General features: G+C 40.2%; 1 protein-coding gene across 3 annotated transcripts in view; it reads right to left on the bottom strand.

Moving 5' to 3' along the window:
• Positions 1-477: 477 nt before the first annotated feature.
• Positions 478-20,186, bottom strand: part of nbas (NBAS subunit of NRZ tethering complex) — a 259,241-nt gene continuing 239,532 nt past the window's right edge. For all 3 annotated transcript variants that reach the window (XR_013497784.1, XM_078213107.1, XM_078213108.1), the window contains 2 exons: positions 19,610-19,738; positions 478-1,099 (listed from right to left, as the gene is read on the bottom strand). Coding sequence is in view for 2 of the 3 variants with exons in the window: in XM_078213107.1 (XP_078069233.1) it covers positions 824-1,099; positions 19,610-19,738 (405 nt within the window). In the remaining variant the exon portion in view is untranslated. The remainder of the gene's footprint in view (positions 1,100-19,609; positions 19,739-20,186) is intronic.

The raw sequence follows: 20,186 nt of genomic DNA, 5'->3' as shown, positions 1-20,186 counted from the left end.
GTAATGTGCTCACCTGAACTCCTTTGGCGGGTTCTGCACGCCAGGTGTATGTTGAGGGGGACCTGTTGTGATTCACATTGGCTCGCCCTCATAGTGTGAATGGATTATCAGGTGTAGGGCCGCTGTTACATCATAGACAGGGACAGTTGTTATGGGCGATTCCGCCGGTGTGAACCGTGTTTTGGGTCTCCCACGGGATTATCCACTCCTACCATTGATTCTGTCCGCTGAAAATGGGAGCTGAAAATCTCTCCCTCCCCCTTTCATCTCTGTAGCCAAATCCAAGAATTGAAAAAAGTAAACATCACTAAGAGCTGTGTTTATGCTGAGGAAAAACTGAACGGGCTGCTTAGGTGCAGTGCCTGTGCTGATAAGAAATGAGAATGGATTAGTACACACAGCGACAGTTTTGATTCGGGAGGCAGACCAATGGTGTGTGAGGAGGAAGTAGAACAGAGAAATCATGAAATCATTCCACAAGTTTAAAATTGCAAGTTTATTTGAAAATTTTAATACACTATTTCACAATGACAAGTGCGCTGAAGTCCACTACTGGGGCAGAACTTGTTTTTAACATCAGTACTTGTTCATTTTTGTTATTAATTGGAGAATTTTTGAATTCTAATTTTCAGTAATGCACGGGGGGGGAAGTCGCTGACACAACCACATTTATATTATGGACTGAATGCCAGAAGCACAAACATTTCCAGGTTGCAATTGCAGTCACGTTAACCTTCACTCCACCATCCCTTTGACGATGAGTAGGGCAGGAAGTCCATGCTTTGATCTTTTCCTGCAACTTTGCAATTGAAGCACAATCCTTTCATAACCATCTCTTTGTAACATTTAATGCAGTACTAAACGTACTTAATGATGGATGTGTTGTCTTATGATACATCAGTAAAGAACCTCCCTCTGCACTGCAGCCTGCCCGATGCAATTGTTCTGCTATCTTGTCGACACTGCACTGTTCTTCCTCACGACTTGCCAGAAGATGTTTTATAAGGCAGGGGTAGAAAACAGTAGATACACAGTCCGCCACTAATTTATTGTTCAGCAGCAAGGAAAGTAGTTCTGTATCACAACTGGAAGCATCAATCTAGAGGAAAAAAGATATGATGAGTCTCCATTTGCTGTGTGGCCCCCTGAAAATTTGACATTTTGCTAGTTACTGAAGGCTTTGAATTATAGTTAACAATATGATCTACACATTGAGCATTAGGACCATAATACAAATACTCAAACACTTGCCAAATCAAAGTTCCTTCAGTTTCACTAACTCTACAATTTGTATTTATAAACACCTTTAGGATAGAACAGCATCTTAAAGCACTTTACACATAGGAAGCTACCACCAAGTGCAGTGGCTTCTGCTACATTAAGAAAAATGGCAACTATTTGCACACAGCGGGATGTCACAAAACAGCAATCAGATGGATGACCAGTTAATGATCGGTTCAGGATGAAAAGGTTTGAAAGAAAACTGGAAAAACTCTCAAGGTCCTTTTCTGAATAGTGTCATGGGATCTTTAATGCTCACCTGAAACACAGAAAAAGGCAGACATGAAATACAAAGGCCAACCCCTGCAACACTGCAGAATCTGCCCAGAATGGCATTGGAGTAGCAACCTTGATCTTGTACTCAATTCATTGAGAAAGTTTAAACCTATGACCTGTGGTCCAGAGATGAGAGTGTTACCCTCTGAGCCAAGCCATGCAAATGGTTACATTAATGTGACTTTTTTTCATACAACAAAACTGACGTTGGTTATAAATATTTATACATTGTATGATATTTTTTAATTTATGCTGTGCAAGATGAAATAAGACTAAAACCTAGATGACGGTATAAGCAGCTTAACTATCAATGATTAGCTAATCCTTATCATTCTTATATCAATGATCGTGATACTTTCATGATCAGTTCTTGAGGTAACAGCCGCAGACTTACATGCACTGATAAATTTGAGAATACACCAGGGAATAAAAGCAGGTTTGAGCACTAATGCATATGCAGAGTATTTTTTTGCTCAGTAGCTAACTTTAGATAAATGCTTACACAATTTATTGGGACATTCAGCAAACCATGAATATTCACTCAGTTTTAAAGAATTCCTGAATTCAATAGAACGATCAAGTACAATTTTGTATTAAAAAGGTAAATTTGCTTTCAATCGATATGCTTGGATTTCTTTGAATAAAATCTAATCTATTTATGCTGTGCGTAATTTTTGAATTACGCAGTGGGATAAAATATAAGCACTGCCTTGATAGCACGTCCTATCTCATGCCAAATTTACACTATCACCTCCCAGCACGCTGTAACTCCCAACTCCTTTACCTTGATCATGGCATCAGCAAGTCGTGCACATTGATTGTTATTTCCAGGTTTCCTGAACTAATCTGTGCAGAGTATTTAAGGCAAATATCAGAATTGTGTCAGTCATGGCAGAGGACAAAGGGATAGAAAGCTAACTGCCACATTTCCAGTTTAGACAACAGCCTTACTTTATGGTCAATTAACTCAACTTGGAGTTATCTTGGAGTAAGATTGACAATAAAAGCAAGTCTCAACAATTGAGAGTTCAGGCACATTGGCAAACTTTGGTTATTTCTTATTGTAAATAAAGAGTTTCAGTTCAGCACATTAACTATTCTCTTTGACTAAGGGTTGTCTGGACTCGAAACATCAGCTCTTTTCTTTCCTTACAGATGTTGCCAGACCTGCTGAGATTTTCCAGCATTTTCTCTTTTGGTAACTATTCTCTAACCTTTGTTTAGGGTAATAAATGCAGCAAGATGGTGGTGTAGTGGTCCTATCACTGGATGAGAAATCCAGAGAGCCATGCTAATGCCCTGGGGGCATGGGTTCAAATCCCACTACAATAACTGATGGAATTTAAATTCAATTAATAAAATCAGGGATTGAAAGTTAATCTCAGAGATGCTGATCATGAAACTATCGTCACTAAAAACCCATTTTGTTCACTAGGAAAGGAAGTCTGCTGTCCTTACATGATCTGGCCTGCATGCGACGCTAGGGGTGGCACAGTGATTAGCGCTGCTGCATCACAGCACCAGGGACCCGGGTTCGATTCCTGGCTTGGGTCACTGTCTGTGTGGAGTTTGCACATTCTCCCTGTGTCTGCGTGAGTTTCCTCCGTGTGCTCTGGTTTCCTCCCACAATCTGCAAGATGTGCTGGTTAGGTGCATTAACCCGAACAGGCACCGGACTGTGGCGACAAGGGGAATTTCACAGTAACTTTGTTGCAATGTTAATGTAAACCTTATTTGTGACTAATAAATAAACTTTAACTTTAGACCCACAGCAATGTGGTTGACTCTTAACTAAAATGGCCTAGCAAGTCACTCAGTTCAAGGAAGATCAGGGTTGGGCAACAAATGCTGGCTTGCAGTGACACCCAATGCCATTGAATGAATTTTTAAAAAAAATCAGGCGTAACATTTTTTTATACTTTTCATCACCAGGAATCAACCATTGTTAAGATTACATTCAGACATTAGCATATTTTGTAATACAATCACTAATGAATAAAATATATTTTGTTTGATTTTTGTGTTAGGAATGTTATCAAGAAGTGCAATGAGAAGTTGAACCTGCTTTTCTTTAATGTTAATGAGTTTGAAGCAACTACTGACTTAATGTGTGGATTAATGGCCTCCTCTGCCAGGCGTGTTTCAGCACGGGGGGGGGGGGGGAGGGGGGGGGACGGCGAATGTAAAACAAAAGGGGTGGCAAACTCTACGCTTTCCCGTCCACCCAGGGTCCCCATAATAGTGGATGGGCAGGCATTGAAATTGGCAGCCATTTGCCATCTTTTAAGAAAAATAATTAATGGGCAATTGATTTTGTTACCAAGCCAATTGACCTGTATTTCATGCTGCCCACACCATAAAATGATTGGCATGGCCAGGCAGGTGGGAATGGGGAGTGCACTTATGGAAATAAAATTTGGAAAGGCTGGAAGGAAGGTGAGGCACAGAATTGGGAATGTCCTTTGTTCTTTCCTTCCTCCCTCCCAATCCCCTCATTCCCTCTCCTTGCCAGGCCGCCTGATCCCTCCTTGCCCTAAAAGCTTGGGATTCACCTGGCTCTGGGATCCATTGAAGTTCTTCATGAAACCGCTCCCAACCACACCTACTATTCACTTCTGGCGTCATGGGGACTGCTAGAGGTTGTTGGCCAATCACATTATCTGGCAGCTCTTGAGGTTGGAATTTCTCCCACTGAGGAGAGCAAGTCCCACTCTCAGCTTGTTTATCCTGGCGACACAATGCTATTGCTGTGCGGTGGGCTTTTTGTTTTAGCTCCTTAAGCTGCCGGCTGACTCTTGCAATGGGCTGGCAAGCAATACATGTGAAATTCAGGTCGATATACTGTCACTTTGGAAAATTTTACACTGTTACGGAATACTTGTGAAAATTATCTTCAATATTTTGACCTACTCTGCAGTAGCAGAGAGAAAAAAATAACTTGAATTTATGTAGCAGCTTTCATGACCTCAGAATGTTTCAAATTGTGTTCGCATCGATGGAATACATCTGAAATGTATGACTGTGGCAGTGCAAAGAAACTTAACAACCAATTTGTACATAACAAAGTTCACAAAGCAGTGACATAAATGACTAAATTATCTTTGAGAATTATCCTCTGAGAGTACGTACTGGTCATGACACCAGGAAAACTATTCTGTTCTACTTACAGTCCTGCCATGGAATCTTTAATTTTTTTCAATTGAAAAACCTTTGACATTGGAGCACTCCCTCAGTACTGCGCTCAAGTCCTGAAGTACGACTTGAAAGCACAACTTTTTGACTCAGAGGTAAAAACATTATCAAGAAGCCGAGGCTCACACTGAAAAAAGCGGAAGTGAGGACCAAAGAAGGCAGTGGTTAGCACTGCTCACAGTGCCAGGGACCCGGATACTGGACTTGGATGACTGTCTATCTGGAGTTTGCACGTCCTCCCCGTTTCTGCGTGGGTTTCCTCTGGGTGCTCTGGTTTCTTCCCACAGTCCGAAGATGTGCAGATTCGGTGGATTGGCCATGCTAAATTGCCCCTTAGTGTCCCAAGATGTATAGGTTAGGGAAATTAATGGGATAAATATGTGGGACTATGGGGATAGGGCCTAGGGAAGGTTTTCTGGTGGAGAGCCAGTGCAGACTTGATGGGCCCAATGGCCTCCTTCTTCACTGTGGGGATTCTATAAAGTTCTTCTGGACTATTTATAACAAGATACAGTATTGTCTTCCACTACATTCACACTTGTCATTGACTGGATTATGCAAAGGAGGACCAACATAAATGTATTAAATACAACAACAAAACTACAGTGGATTAATGATAGGAAGAGTAAGGGCATGAGGATACAACATACTGATATGGCAACAATCCAGCAGGTAAGTTTTATATATGAGAAATGAAAAAGGATTGGACGGGCACATAATTAGCAAGGTCAATAATTGCTATGTTATCCTATGTTAGAAGGTTGTCCTAGGTCTTCACTGTCCACTATGCCACCAATCTTGGTGTCATCTGCAAACTTACTAACCATGTCTTCTAAATTCTCATCTAAATCATTAATATAAATGACAAATAATAGTGGACCCAGCACCAATCGCTAAGGCACACCACTGGTCACAGGCCTCCAGTTTAAAAAAACAACCCTCTACAACCACCCTCTGCCTTTTGTTGTCAAGCCAATTTTGTATCCAATTGGCTACCTCACCCTGGATCCCGTGATATTTAACATTGTACAACAACCTATGATGCAGTACCTTGTCAAAGGCCTTGCTAAAGTCTATGTAGACAACCTTGATTGCTCTGCCCTCATCTATCTTCTTGGTTACCCCTTCAAAAAACTCAATCAAATTTGTGAGACATGATTTTCCACTCAAAGCTATGCTGACTGTCCCTGATCAGTCCTTGCCTCTCTAAATGCCTGTAGATCCTTTGACTCAGAATACCTTCTAACAACCTACCACTACAGACATTAGGCTTACCGGCCTGTAGTTCCCAGGCTTTTCCCTGCAGACCTTTTTAAACAAAGGCACAACACTTGCCACCCTCCAATCTTCAGGCACCTCACCAGTGGCTGTCGATGATTCAAATATCTGTGCTAGGTGACCCGTAGGGTGGCACGGTGGCATCGTGGTTAGCACTGCTGGCTCACAGTGCTAGGGACCCAGGTTCGATTCCTGGCTTGGGTCACTGTCTGTGTGGAGCCTGCATGTTCACCCTATGTCTGCTTGGGTTTCCCCCGGGTACTCTGGTTTCCTCCCACGGTCCGAAAGATGTGCTGGTTAGGTGCATTGGCCATGTTAAATTCTCCCTCAGTGAACCTGAAATGGCGCTGCAGTGTGGCAACTAGGGGATTTTTACAATAACTTCATTACAATGTTAATGTAAGTCCATTTGTGACAATAATAAATAAACTTTAAAAGCTAAACTTTAAATACCAATTTCCTTCCTAGCCTCCCACAACATTCTGAGATACACTTCATCAGGTCCCAGGGATTTATCTACCTTGATGCGCTTTAAGACTTCCAATACCTCCTTCTCTGTAATATGTACACTCAAGACATCACTATTATTTTCCCAAGTTCCCGAACATCCATGCCTTTCCCAACAGTAAATTCCGATGAGAAATATTCATTTAGGATATCACCCATCTCTTATGGATCCACCCATAGATAACCTCGTTGATCCTTACGAGGTCCCTTTTTCTCCCTAATTACTCTTTTTCCCTTTATGTATTTGTAGAAGCTCTTTGGATTCCCCTTCGCCTTATCTGCCAAAGCAATCTCGTGTCCCCTTTTTATCTCTTGATTTCTGCCTAACTCTACTCTGACACCCTCTATACTTTTCAAGGGATCCACTTAATCCCAGCTGCCTATGCATGTTATATGCCTCCTTCTTCTTCTTGACCAGGGCCTCAATATCCCGAGTCATGCAGGGTTCCCTACTTCTATCAGCCTTGCCCTTCACTCTAAAAGGTGTGCTTACCCTCAACCCTGGTTAACACACTTTTGAAAGCCTCCCAATTACCAGACATCTCTTTGCTTGCCAACAGACTCCCTCAATCAACTTTTGAAAGTTCATTAATAATACCATCAAAATTGGCCTTGCCCCAATTTACAATTTTAACTTTTGGGCCAGACCTATCATTCTCCATAGCTTTCTTAAAACTAATGGAATTATGATCAATGGTCCCAAAGTGATCCCGCACTAACACTTGTGTCACCTGCCCTTCCTTATTTTCCAAGAGAAGGTCAAGTTTTGCCCCCTCTCTAGTCGGGCCATCGACATACCAAATGAGAAATTCCTCATGAATTTGACTCAACAAATTTCTATCCATCCTCAACAAATTTCTATCCATCCAAGCCCCTAATATTGTGACTGTCCCAGTCAATGTTGGGAAAGTTAAAGTCCCCTACTATTACCACCCTATTTTTCTTGGAGCTATTTGCAATCTCCTTACATTTTTGCTCCTCAATTTCCCGCTGACTATTTAGGCGCCTATAGTACAATCCTATCGAAGTGATCTCCCCCTTCTTATTTCTCGGTTCTACCCATATAGACTCAATAGTGGAACTCTTGGATATATCCCCTCTCAGTACTGCCGTGATGTTCTCCCGAATCAAAAATGCAACTCCCCCTCCTCTTATCTCCTGTTCTATCTTTCCTATAGCATCTGTACCCTGGAACATTGAGTTGCCAGTCCTGTCCTTCCCTTAGCCATGTTTCAGCAATAGCTATAATATCCCAGTCCCGTGTACGCATCCATGCCCTGAGTTCATCTGCCTTGCCTGTCAGGCCTCTTGATTTGAAATAAATGCAGTTTAGTCGAGCTTCCCTTGCTCTCTGCCCTGAAGGTACAGCGCTCCGAAAGCTCGTGATTCCAAATAAACCTGTTGGACTTTAACCTGGTGTTGGGAGACTTCTGACTATAAGTAATAAAGGCATGGATTAGGGTTTCAGCAACAGATGAGCTGAGACAGGGGCAGAGATAGACATATAAACTTTCCAAACCTGTGACTTCTACCATCTAGAAGAACTTGAGCAGCAGATGCGTTGGAACACCACTACTTGCTAGTGCCCTTCCAATCCTCACATCTTCCTGATTAGGCACTACTTGTAATATGGACATTCCTCAAGACATCACTATTTATTTCCCCAAGTTCCCTCACATCCATGCCTTTCTCAACAGTAAATACTGATGAGAAATATATATACTTGTATATACTTGTTACTTCAAACACCTAGAACTCCCTTCCAAACATCACTGTGGTGATGGACTGCAGCTGTTCAAGAAGGCAGATCATCACCGTTTCTCAAGAGCAACAAATGCTGTCCTGGCTAGTGATATTCACATATCTTGAAAGATATGTGACACAGAGGTGGAAATAGGCAATCTTGGTAATGAAGTGGATATGTGGTCAGAGCTTATCCCATGGTCAAATAGGAAGCAAAGTACATGAACAGTTTGACTCAGCCTCACAGAATGACCAGAGAGAGGGATAGAGTCAAAAGCACAATACTGCAGATGCTATAATCCTGAAACAGAAGTGGGAAATGTTGGAAACAAGTCAGACAGAGTCTGTGGAGAGACAGAGAGAGAATTAATGTCATCAGAATTGTCAAGCGAGGGACAGAATGAGTGACTCAGGAATCCGAGTTTGTAGTCTGGCGGCTTTGGTCTTCCCAATGTTCAGTTGGAGGAAATTTATGCTTTTATGCTTATCCAGGACTGGTTGTCAAACAAGCAGCAAATAAATCAGAGACAGTGGGGAGGAAATGTAACATAGGTGATGGTGAAGCTGGGTGTTTTTGGATGATGTTACTGAGGTTCAGCGTTTTGATGGGAAATTGAAGGGAACCAAGAATAGATCCTTGGGAGACACCTGAAGTAGCAAAGCAGGAGTAGGAAGGGAAACTAGTGTAGGTGAGACTGGAACAAGGTGAACTGGTTGACAGAGGAGAGGCACTGGTGGAGAATGGCCTGGTCAAATGTGATGAGAAATTCCAAAACCTTAAAATCAAAACACAGTGTGTATTCTGAAGGTTTGGCAACAACAGACAACCTTGGATGACGGAGCAGGTATTAGCTAACGATCCAATGGAAATTCTATAACCATATAGTGAAAAAAACGAATGCATATCTACCTAAAAAACACAAAGAAGTTGGTAGTCTTATAGTGAACATTACATGATGCAGAAAATTACATATTTTATATGCATATTGTATGTAAAATATATCTAACATATGTTAATGAATGCAAGTTTATTACATCCTGAAAGACCATCTGTGTTCTGCAGAAAATTAAAATCAGGAAGTTAAAAAAAGTTGTGTTTAATTGAATTGCTTAATGAAAGATTAAATGATACACTAACTGCCAATTACATTACCTTGACCTGGCGTTTCCACAGATCCAAGCATGCAATTTCTTGGCAAGCTTGTTATGTTTGTACAGCATCAGAATATTTCTACAGCAGTTGCTTATTCCTATTCCCCAACTAATATTTCATGAAAACATTCGTATGACTAAAAGAAATTCAAGTTTTTTAGCACAATGTACAGTGATCTAGGATCTGTCTCAAATTGACAGAAATGTAAGTAGGAATTGTTCAAATATACACATGCAGGACCAAAAGGAGATGAAGTGTAATTGGTGTGTGTCTGGGTGTCGAATTTCTGACAGTATATTTATATTATGCAACCAGGTTCATTTCCAAGGATGCTGTTCCGAGACAACAAAATCATTAACACACAGAACTGCTCCTTGGAGTCAGACACTTATTATTGAGTAGAACTTCAATCATATTATCAAGGAGTTCAGTCTGAATGCTTCAGAAGCAACCTGTTTCTTGTCTAAGAGGCCTATCAATAATGTGAATGATACATGCTGCTAAACATGTATCATTCTTCATGTTTTTGAACATTCTTCATGTTTTAATGATGCACCACAAATTGTTATGCAGTTTACATGCCACAGAAATAATGTTAGAGATGAAGGAATTATAAGCAAATATCTCAAAATTCCCCTTTCATGTTATAATCTATTTTGCTGCTTTTATTTAATTTAACTTCAAAATATGGTCAAAATTTATATGCCACCCGAATAAAAAAACAATTAATTAATGAGCAGTGGTGTAGAGTCAGGAATTCTAGAGGTGTGCGCAAATTGCTATGATATATTTTCCTTCACAGTGTCCTTTCCCAGAGAAAAAGTACCCGGAAAACTAATGAGACTAAAAGCCGACAAATCTATTGGGCCTGATGGTCTGCATCCGGGGGTCTTAAAAGAAATGGCTTCAGATGTGCCAGAGAATTGGAGAATTGCAAACATTATACCTGTGTTCAAAAAAGGCTGTTAGGATAAACCCAGCAATTACAGATCGGTCAATTTAACTTCATGGTAAGAAAACTTCCAGAAACAATTAGTGGGGATAGAATTAGTCACATGGAAAATAATGTAGGTTGATAAGGAAGAGTCCACATGGATTTCTAAAGGCGAAATGGTGTTTAACTAACTTGGAGTTTTTTTTTGAAGAGGTAACAGAGTCAATGTGGGTAATGCTGTTGATGTAGTGTACATGGACTTTCGGAACACTGCCACACAACAAGCCATGTGAGAAAAGTTATATGCCCATGGAATAAAAGGGACAGGAGCAATGTGGATTCAAAATTGGCCGAGTAATAGGAAACAGAATGAAATGGATATTTTTCGGACTTTACTATTTCCTTCCCTCTAATCTTTAGATGAGGACATTAGTCTCTTCGCCGTCGGATGTTTTGTTGAAATACGAAATTATTTGAGGGAGTGGTGGATAGGGGCTGCTGCTTCTTATGGGTGTACGTGACAACAGAACAATTGTAACCAGCATGTGAGGCAGGTCAAGTTGCTCAATTGCTCCTGACTCCCTTTTTGCTTTGGGGAACTTTGAGGTGGTCATTAAGGGGTAATATTAAGTGATCAATTTGTGCTACTTATTGGTATTAATATTGCGTGAGTGGCATTCATTAGTACCTTTCCTGATTTCCTGCATTATGAATAAAGGGCTCATAATTTATCTCAGCTGTGCATCTCTCCTCAACTAAAAGTACGCACATAGGTTGGATGGATGGGCCTTCATTTGTAAGGGATTATGAACTTGAGGGGATTTAAATATATTGAAAGGACTTTCAAGATTGGGACTTCTTTATACAGCAAACCCTGTATTTTGAACATTTTGTTATTTCCTTTCAGCATGGGTCCCAAGTTCTGTTTATAGTGGATACTGGGGGGGAGTTGGGATGGAAAGCGAAAGATAATGGGTAGGGGGCTGCATTGACATTAAGGTACAGGGTTATAAAGGATTAATGGGATGGGGGGTTGCCAATAAGTTGGCTTAGGGCTATAAAAGGCCATGAGGATGGCGGGGGGGGGGGGGAAGAGTCATCAGCTGGCAATAAGTTAGTATATGGCTATAAACGACCATGGAGATGGCGGACTTGTCATGAGTTACAATAAGTTGGCACATTGCTATAAAAGGCCATGGGGATGGGGAGGGATCATAAATTGGCATTAGGACTATAAGAGGCCATGGGGGGGTGGGGGGGGGGGGTGGTTTGGGGCATGGTTTGGCATGGAGAATATGAAGGGTCATTTGAGGTGGATTTGCATGAATGAGTATATTGAGTGGGTGGGGGGCTGTGAGGGTTAATGCTACAAGGCCTAAGGTACATAACAGATATGAACTCCCAGTGAACTGAGGCGGGCCCTTTGAACAGCTCGCCTTGGCATTCAGCCGCTCTGTGTACACCTCCGATTTGCATCAGGAGGTGGCAGGCTCAACCATCCAACAATCACCACACCTCTTCCCATGCCAGAATAAAAGCTATCTGGGAATAGTTTCCCTGAGGCAGATGCACAATTTCCCACTTTGCGAGTGAAAATCTGCCCTAGAGTCTGCAAAGGGACACATATAAGTTAAGTAAGTGGGCAAAGATTTAGCAGATAGAATATAATGTGGGAAAAAGAGAGGTTCTCCATGTGGCAGGAAGAATAAAGCAGCAAAATATTGGCCCAAAACTTCCAATCAGAATTGGAATCCAACGCTGATCATTTATTGAAAAGGTGCCAACTTTCGATCCACAATGCAGAACTCCTACAGGGTAGGAACTCACGTAGGGAACAGCGAAGAGAATCTACTGGAAGCCACACCCTTTTACAGGACCAGCTGTTGAGTTCTGCTCAGTGTTTAAAGGTCCCCAAGCTTTGCAATGTGCAAGCGAATGAGCATGTGAGTGAAAAGGTGAGTGAGTGAAAGGATGAGTGAGTGAAAGGGTGAGTGTGTTATTGGATGGGTGAGATAAGTGGATAGGGTGCAGGTGGAATTCAGTGTTCATAAAAAATTGCTGAAAGAATGGAAGCAGCAGCAATCCGCCCTCAAGATGTCCAAGACCAAATGCACCATGAGAACAAGGACCAGCCACTGGCCTGATCTTGAGAGGCGTGTGTCGAAATATGTCCTCAAAAATAGTCAGAATGCTTACATGTGGGTCAAAACAGACACGGAGCCCAGCAAAGATTCCAGAGCAACAGCTAATTGGTGTAGCTGCTTTATATAAAGTAAATAAGTTTAAGTTTCTTTATTATCAGAAGTAGGCTTACATTAGCACTGCAGTGAAGTTACTGTGAAAATCCCCTAGTCGCTACACTCCGGTGCCTGTTCGGGTACACTGGGGGAGAATTTAGCATGGCCAATCCACCTAATCAGCACATCTTTCGGACTGTGGGAGGAAACCGGAGCACCCAGAGGAAACCCACGCAGACATGGGGAGAACGTGCAGATCCGCATAGACAGGTACCCAAGCCGGGAATCGAACCCGGGTCCCTGGTGCTGCCTTATCTCTGTTGCAGCAAAGGACCAAGATTGCTCAGAGATTACGATAACCAAAGTGACACAGAATGAATTAGATGACCCTTTTGCATTGAATGCTGAAGATAATGAATTTGACAAGTTTTAAAATGCCTTGATTGTGGTTAAAGGTATATTTGTAGAATTAATTAATTCAATAAATTATGCCCCATTAATTTAATATGAATTACTGCTTTTTAAAAAAAATCAAAATGGTGACCATCAAAACCCACACCAGCAGTTTACTTAACATATTCAGCACAAAGTCGGCCCTGATATTGGATAGATATTTGGAGGTTTCAAAGACCAACTTCTACTCTGCAATTCATGCTACCTGAATAAAAGCAGTGATCACACTTCAAAAGCAATCCTTTACTTGTGAAGGAATTTTGGAATGTGCTGGGCCAGGTATTGGATAAATACAATTTTTTTTATTATTCACCCAGGAGGTTTCTAGCTGTACATCCTTTGTTGCCAGATGAAAAGGAGTCAAATAGGGGCACTGGAATTGAGCTTAGAATTGGCAGACTTTACAGAAGATGTTGTTGCGAGACAGTTAAAAGTTGATTGCATATTCAGGTTCAGGAAGCAACTGACACAGACCCATATAGCCGTTCCTGCAGTGGCTGCTCTTCAATGTGTTATCAGAAAGGTTTGCAAAAGCAGGGATCAGCGCATACAATTCAATCAACAAGCCACTTCAGATTTTAAACAGATAGCAGGTTTGGTGTCAATATCCTCCTTTCTTTAAATTATTTTCTGTCACACAATGAAGCTTTGCTTCACTCTGCACTATAAACTCTTAAGATGCTAATTTCTCTATATTTTATCTGAAACATGAGTTTTCAACAGATGACTGTGAGATGACATGTTAAATCTAAAATATTTAAAGTATCTATGTGATCGAGGTCAGCATTCCAAAGGCATTGCACTATGGTGATATAGTCATGATAAAATTAAAAGCAAATGAGTACCACCTAATGTTACGTGACGGCCTAAATGCCAACCATATAAAATTCCAGATAATCATTCCTAAAGAACTAACTGATTCCCACATCAAATGAAGCATAAATCGATGCCATAAATAGATTTTTTAAAAAAGCAGCAGTTACATTCCTTTCCCGGTAATTTCCAATCCCAGTCCTCCACACCTGAGAACCCGACCTCCGAACAACATTTCCACCCAAACCGCAGCCCACCTCCACCCCCCAGCTCACCCGACTCCCAACACCCCACCAGAGCAAACTCCTCACTGAACAAATTTTTATTCATGCTCTCCTCACCCATTAAGAAACTTTCCAGTTTGATAAGCACCCCCCCCCCCCCCCCCCAAGTGTCACAAGCTATTGTCCCCCGATCCCAGGAAAAAAACTCTCAAAGTTCATGTTAGATGCTGTCAAGAAGACAGCATATTCACCTAGATTATTGACTATCAGAATTGCTCACCCACAATTCTCTCTCTCCCAGGTGACTTTCTGTTTATTGGCTCTCCTCTACACACAGAAGCTTTCCCAGTCAGAGGCACATTACAATGTGAACAGCACCATCTGCAGTGCTTCTCTCTTTCATTCCTCACTCCCTCCTCTCCCTATCACATTCTGTACCCCCCACCTCACCTTCTCTTTTCACCTCATCATCCTTCTCTTATCCCTCTTCCCTTCAAGGAACAGTGCAGCAAGAATTTTGAGAATACATTAACTGCAGCTGAGTTTCAACTGCCCTTCAACGGCTCCCACCCACCAGCTGAATTAACTTTTCTGCAGTAGTCCTATGTCAACTTTTCAAGGTAAGTTTTTTGACCTTTGGTTCATTTACATCTCTCTATTCTCCTCCCTCACTGTCCCTTTCCCCTCCTTCTGGTCCCTCTGCCATAAATTGGTTCCATTATCCCAGCCTCTCATCTTCCTTGATTTGAAAAACTGAAATCAGTCTTAACTTGAGTAAAAGAAAAGGATCATCCATCAGGTGAATTAAATCAAAATACTACGGATGCCGGAATCTAAAATAAAAACAGAACATGTTGGAAAATCTCAGCGGGTCTGACAGCATCTTGGAGAAAGAATAGAGCCAACGTTTCGAATGGGCCATCCAGACTTGAAACGTCGGCTCTCTTCTCTCTCCACAGATGCTGTCAGACTTGCTAAGATTTTCCAGCATTTTCCTTTTTTGATCCATCTGGTAAGCTTTGTCTTGTATATTATCCAAGAATGTGAGAAGAGAGTGTTCCTGTCCCCAAAGTTTTATGAACTTTCAAATTATTTCAGCATGGAAAGGAGGATTTGACATTTTTGGATTTGAAAAGCTAATGCAACAATATTTTAAAATTGTATTACTGCTAATATTTACCAGGCATAGGCAGTGATTTTGTGTTGAATATCTTGGGAGGTTTTTACCTTCCTTCCCAATGTACTTCAACTCTAATATAGTCTGTCAAATGCACACTTCATGCAAAAGTTTTGAATTCTCCAATCTTTGGATGAATCTGATCAAAGCGTCAAGGAACATAGAAACAGATGGTATTCTGCGTAACACTCCCCAGCTCCAGCAATCCACAGAGTATTTAGGCCAATTCCATCTACAAAAAGCCATCCAGAAGAATAAATTTTGAAGACTAAGTGCCTGAAGCTAGGTTACTCTCACCACCCAAATGCACATCTCAATTACCAATGTGAATACAGAATAATTCCTACTCTGCGGTAGGAGCGTACTTTTAGTTCCCAAATTTGTAGGAAGCTTGATCTTCTATTAGATTTATAATTTATCCAAAGCTACCGGTATCAATGGAACAAGAGCCAGGATGTCTGAAGAGTTAAGTAGATCCGTGTATTAGAGCTATTTCACTTGCTAATTTCAGGTCACAGTGTAATAATTTTACATATTAGTAGCAAAAAAAGTTATTAATTTTTGTTCATACTCCCAAGTTTGCTTTGGGGAGTAAATAGAAGCAATACATGTTAATTCACTGGCTCCATAATAATCATGTTTTTGCAATCTAGGGCGTCTGTTAAGATGCAATTACATACAAATTAGAACATAGAAATAAGTTATTAGCACATAAAAATTGTTGTTGGCTTTTATTGTCAAGTTTGTTTCGATCACCGACTCTGCAGTACATTCTAGAGTCTGACAAACTTTTGTCGAAGTTTCTCCTATTCGCTGTTCCAAATCTGTTGTATTTAATTTCATATTTTTCTTCAGGTCCCCTGGACCCCAAATAAAGACTTATAGGGTTCATCTCAAGTTGCTGGGACTGAGCATTTGACAACGGTTCAGTGTGGACAATGCGGTAGCAGAAAGGATGGAAAGTTGTCTGGAGAAAGTGTTAAGAGCGAAAACTAGCAGGATGGGGAGGGAAAGCAGAAATAAATGCATAGTATGGCAAGGAGAATGCAGAAATCAGGCTGCCCTGATGGAAAAGTGCTCCACATGCTAATGATGCCCCAACTAATAGGAAGGTCGTCAGGCAGAGATGAAGTGAAGGTCGCACAAAATTCTTTGAAAATGTGAACTTTGGTTTGGGAAGGATTATTTATTCATGGTCAACATGTTACAAATGGGACTATTATAAATTAATATATCTAATGATATTAAATCTGTTATTTTGAAATGATTGAATTTAACCTTCCCATACAACACAAACATTTAAATTGGAAAAAATAGAAATCTTAGCATAAGATATATTTGCAGTTTGCGTTGTGTCAAAAAAATTTCACAACTAAGTACAGGGCTTAATCTCGATGACTGCCAATTCAGGAATATTTGCACATTTTGTCACTTTTCCATTACTTACAATATATAATGGTACAAAGCATACAAATAGCATAAATATGTACTTGGATTTATACAACAACTTTATGACAAACACGACTTAACTCTCCGGAAACAAATGCAGAAAATACATTTCATTTTTAGAGAAATGAATAGTGACCCTCCTGGTGTTTCAAAGCAATGGGTTTCTTCACCACGTGACACACACAATACATTATCATATAATGGAGCTGATCTCCTGAGGCATTATTCAAATTCACTCTCTTTTTGCAACTTTTTGTTTTTTCCTATCTTTTATCCTTTAGTTTATTGCTCTCCCCTCATGCTCCTAGGTATATCAATTCTATCAATTTCTCACTGTTTGCGTGGGTTTCTCCTTTGATGTGCCACCCCATTTTCCTGTATGACTCTCATTACTGAGCCTTTATTTATGCACTCAGTTTCCAAATATCAGGCAAAGTGAACAACACGATGATGAAAGGAATCATTATTTTTGAATATTTGATTGTCTAACATTAATGCAGTTGCCTTATTGGTAATTTTAGGGTAAAGAAATATTTAATTTGTTATCTTATTGTTGGTTGATGATTCATTATGGGTAGCCTTTCCTATCTGTTTAGTAATTTACAAGAGTGCCTTTTTTTAACATGCCTATAATGAACAAAATCAGCATGATGAATGTAACAGATGGTAATTATTTGAGCCAAACAGATAAGTCTGACATATGTTTTTCATGCGAGATACTCTAAAGTATAGCAGAGTTTCCCACGCATAACAGAACAGAATGACAGTTAATTTTATATGTTAGTTGATCTTCCATAACATGGGAAGTCATAAAGGGTGCAGTGAAACAGGGTGAGAGGATAGGAAAGACATAGCTGCATATTCTGGGAAGCCAGAGGCAGGGAAGCTGGTGAATCAATGGGTAATAAAAACAAGGACATGGGAGGCATTACATAGTATATTGAAAAAGGATTTTAAAAGTATTAAACAAATATATAATTACTTTTGTGACATCGAGTGTGAAGGCAAGTTGCAATGCACTTTAAAATTGTAAACTTTCACAACAGCATCTAAATGTCTAGCTGATAATATAAGGACTATAATGGGTTTACAGGGCAACATTCACATTAAAATTTCTTCTTAATCAATCACACACTCCTCTATCGAATTTTATATCTAACACGTTGTTCACCACTTTGACCTGATAACCTTTAGAAGATGTGAAGATGGTGTTCTATGGAAATGATCCTAAGTTTTCTCTTTTCAAATGCACATGAACTTGCGTGCAATACCAACATTAATCGTTTTCATTTCACATTCACCCTATTTGAAATTGTTTTTCCTTTTAAACGCTTCACTGCTTTTCTACTCTAAACTACCGTCGTTCAAATGATAAATTCAAGCACACAGATTTTCAAGCTTCACATTACCAGATGAATTTAAGTAGAATTCAAGTTACAGAGAGATAGAAACACATGGTATTGACTCTAAATTTCCTCGACAGGTGCACATCTTTTCCTTTGCTTGCAGGGTATTTACATTAAATTACATTTTTTCCATTCAAGGATGCATGATCTCTCGTACTTGTTCTACCATCACCATGTCAATGAGAGATCCAATTCAAGTGAATGGAGTTTGATAGCACATTTTTCCTTCTGCGCTATATAGTGACCCAGCATACAGTCAGCATAAAGGAAGAGCATGCATTAAACCAACTCTGCTCAAGTGACCGGCAAACAGAAACAAGCTTCCAATCCTTTAACTGGCATCAAGTCCAAATTGGCCTTTTAGCTAAGAACAAGTGTCAGATCAAGCCCAAGATGGGGTGCAGTGCATAATCATAGAATCATAGAAACCCTACAGTGCAGAAAGAGGCCATCTGGCCCAATGAGTCTGCACCGACCACAATCCCACCCAGGCCCTACCCCCGCTAATCCCTTTAACCTATGCATCTCAGGACACTAAGGGGCAATTTTAGCATGGCCAATCAACCTAACCCGCACATCTTTGGACAGTGGGAGGAAACCAGAGCACCCGGAGGAAACCCACGCAGACACGAGGAGAATGTGCAAACTCCACACAGACAGTGACCCAAGCCAGGAATCGAACCCAGGTCTCTGGAGCTGTGAAGCAGCAGTGCTAACCACTGTGCTACCGTGCCGCCCAATCTTGTCAGCTTGCATCTTGTTTCTCTCTCTTCTGGGGACCTTGAATTGGATTCAACTGGAATTTGAACTTGGTTTTTGAAGCGAGCGAGGAATGGATTTGGGTTTGCCTGGTCCATTCTGAGCACTGGTTTTGTAACTTTAAAAATGGAGTAAAAAAAAAACTGGGCCACTCCAGTTAACTCCAGGAAAAAAACATTTTTAAACCATAGAGTTGAATAAATTTGTATCTGATATTTGTATCTGAAAAACTAAAATAAAAAAAGTTGAATTCATGTACTGCATTCCATCCTACCACTGAAAAAAAAAATTGCAAGATCAATTTAATCAGTAAGCTTTGCTTAATCTCTGAACCAATCTTGGTTTAAATAACACACACTGGTATTTATTCTCCAAATCCAATTATGCATTCATTATCCAAGACGACAAGACATTTTTTTCCCCAGTAATTAGCTTGTTTTATTGTAATTTTTGGTTATGTAATTTGTCACATTGCTTTGGTTTCTTGTTCAGGTAAAAAAAAATCAGGGCAATATTTCCTTTTTAAAACAATGGTTGGATAGATTTGTCAATCAAACATGTGTAAATCATATATATATATAACAATATATATGAATATATATTATCAAGGAATCTGTTGTGCGATCTGATCATTAAGAATATTAAAAATATTTATCCAGTTTCTGATTTAAAAAAAGCTGATTCATTACCATGAGATTTAAGAGATTTACACAGAAACTGCTCATACCTGGGTGACAGCTCTTATCTGTTCCATTGCCAGTGTCTGCAACTCGTGGTTGCCACTTTCTATCCCAAGTTTCAATGCTGGCAGCAGGATTGATTGATCGAGGAGCAGCAGGCAAATTTGCTTCACGTGCTGTTTAAAAGCATATTAGGCTTTTTAGTTAGTGAGTCAGAACACTGTAACTAAATGATATCCATACTGAAATCAATGTACAGAAACCTTCACACCAAAATGTTTGAGTCCCTTTATTCTGTAAGAAACACAAAATAATCTGTTAACGGTTGGCTTTATGACTGATATGGAGTTTCTTCAGGGAAATCTTTCTGAAAACGAGGGACCTTTACTTTGCATCTAGCTGTGCTACACCTCATCTGTGACTGCTTCGTCTCACTGTGGATGCCACTCTCTTAAGATGTAAGAGTTGCATTTTCTGTATTTATATTTTAAAATTTGAGGAGCACTGAACTTCAACTTGCATTTACATAGGGCCTTTAAATGTGATAAAGCATCCAAAGGCATTTTACAGAAACATTATAAAACTAAATACGAAATTGAGACATTAGGACATTGAGGGACAAAT

This window comes from Mustelus asterias, chromosome 5, assembly GCF_964213995.1.
Source record: "Mustelus asterias chromosome 5, sMusAst1.hap1.1, whole genome shotgun sequence".
Taxonomy (NCBI): domain Eukaryota; kingdom Metazoa; phylum Chordata; class Chondrichthyes; order Carcharhiniformes; family Triakidae; genus Mustelus; species Mustelus asterias.
This window is presented reverse-complemented; position numbering and strand designations above follow the sequence as displayed.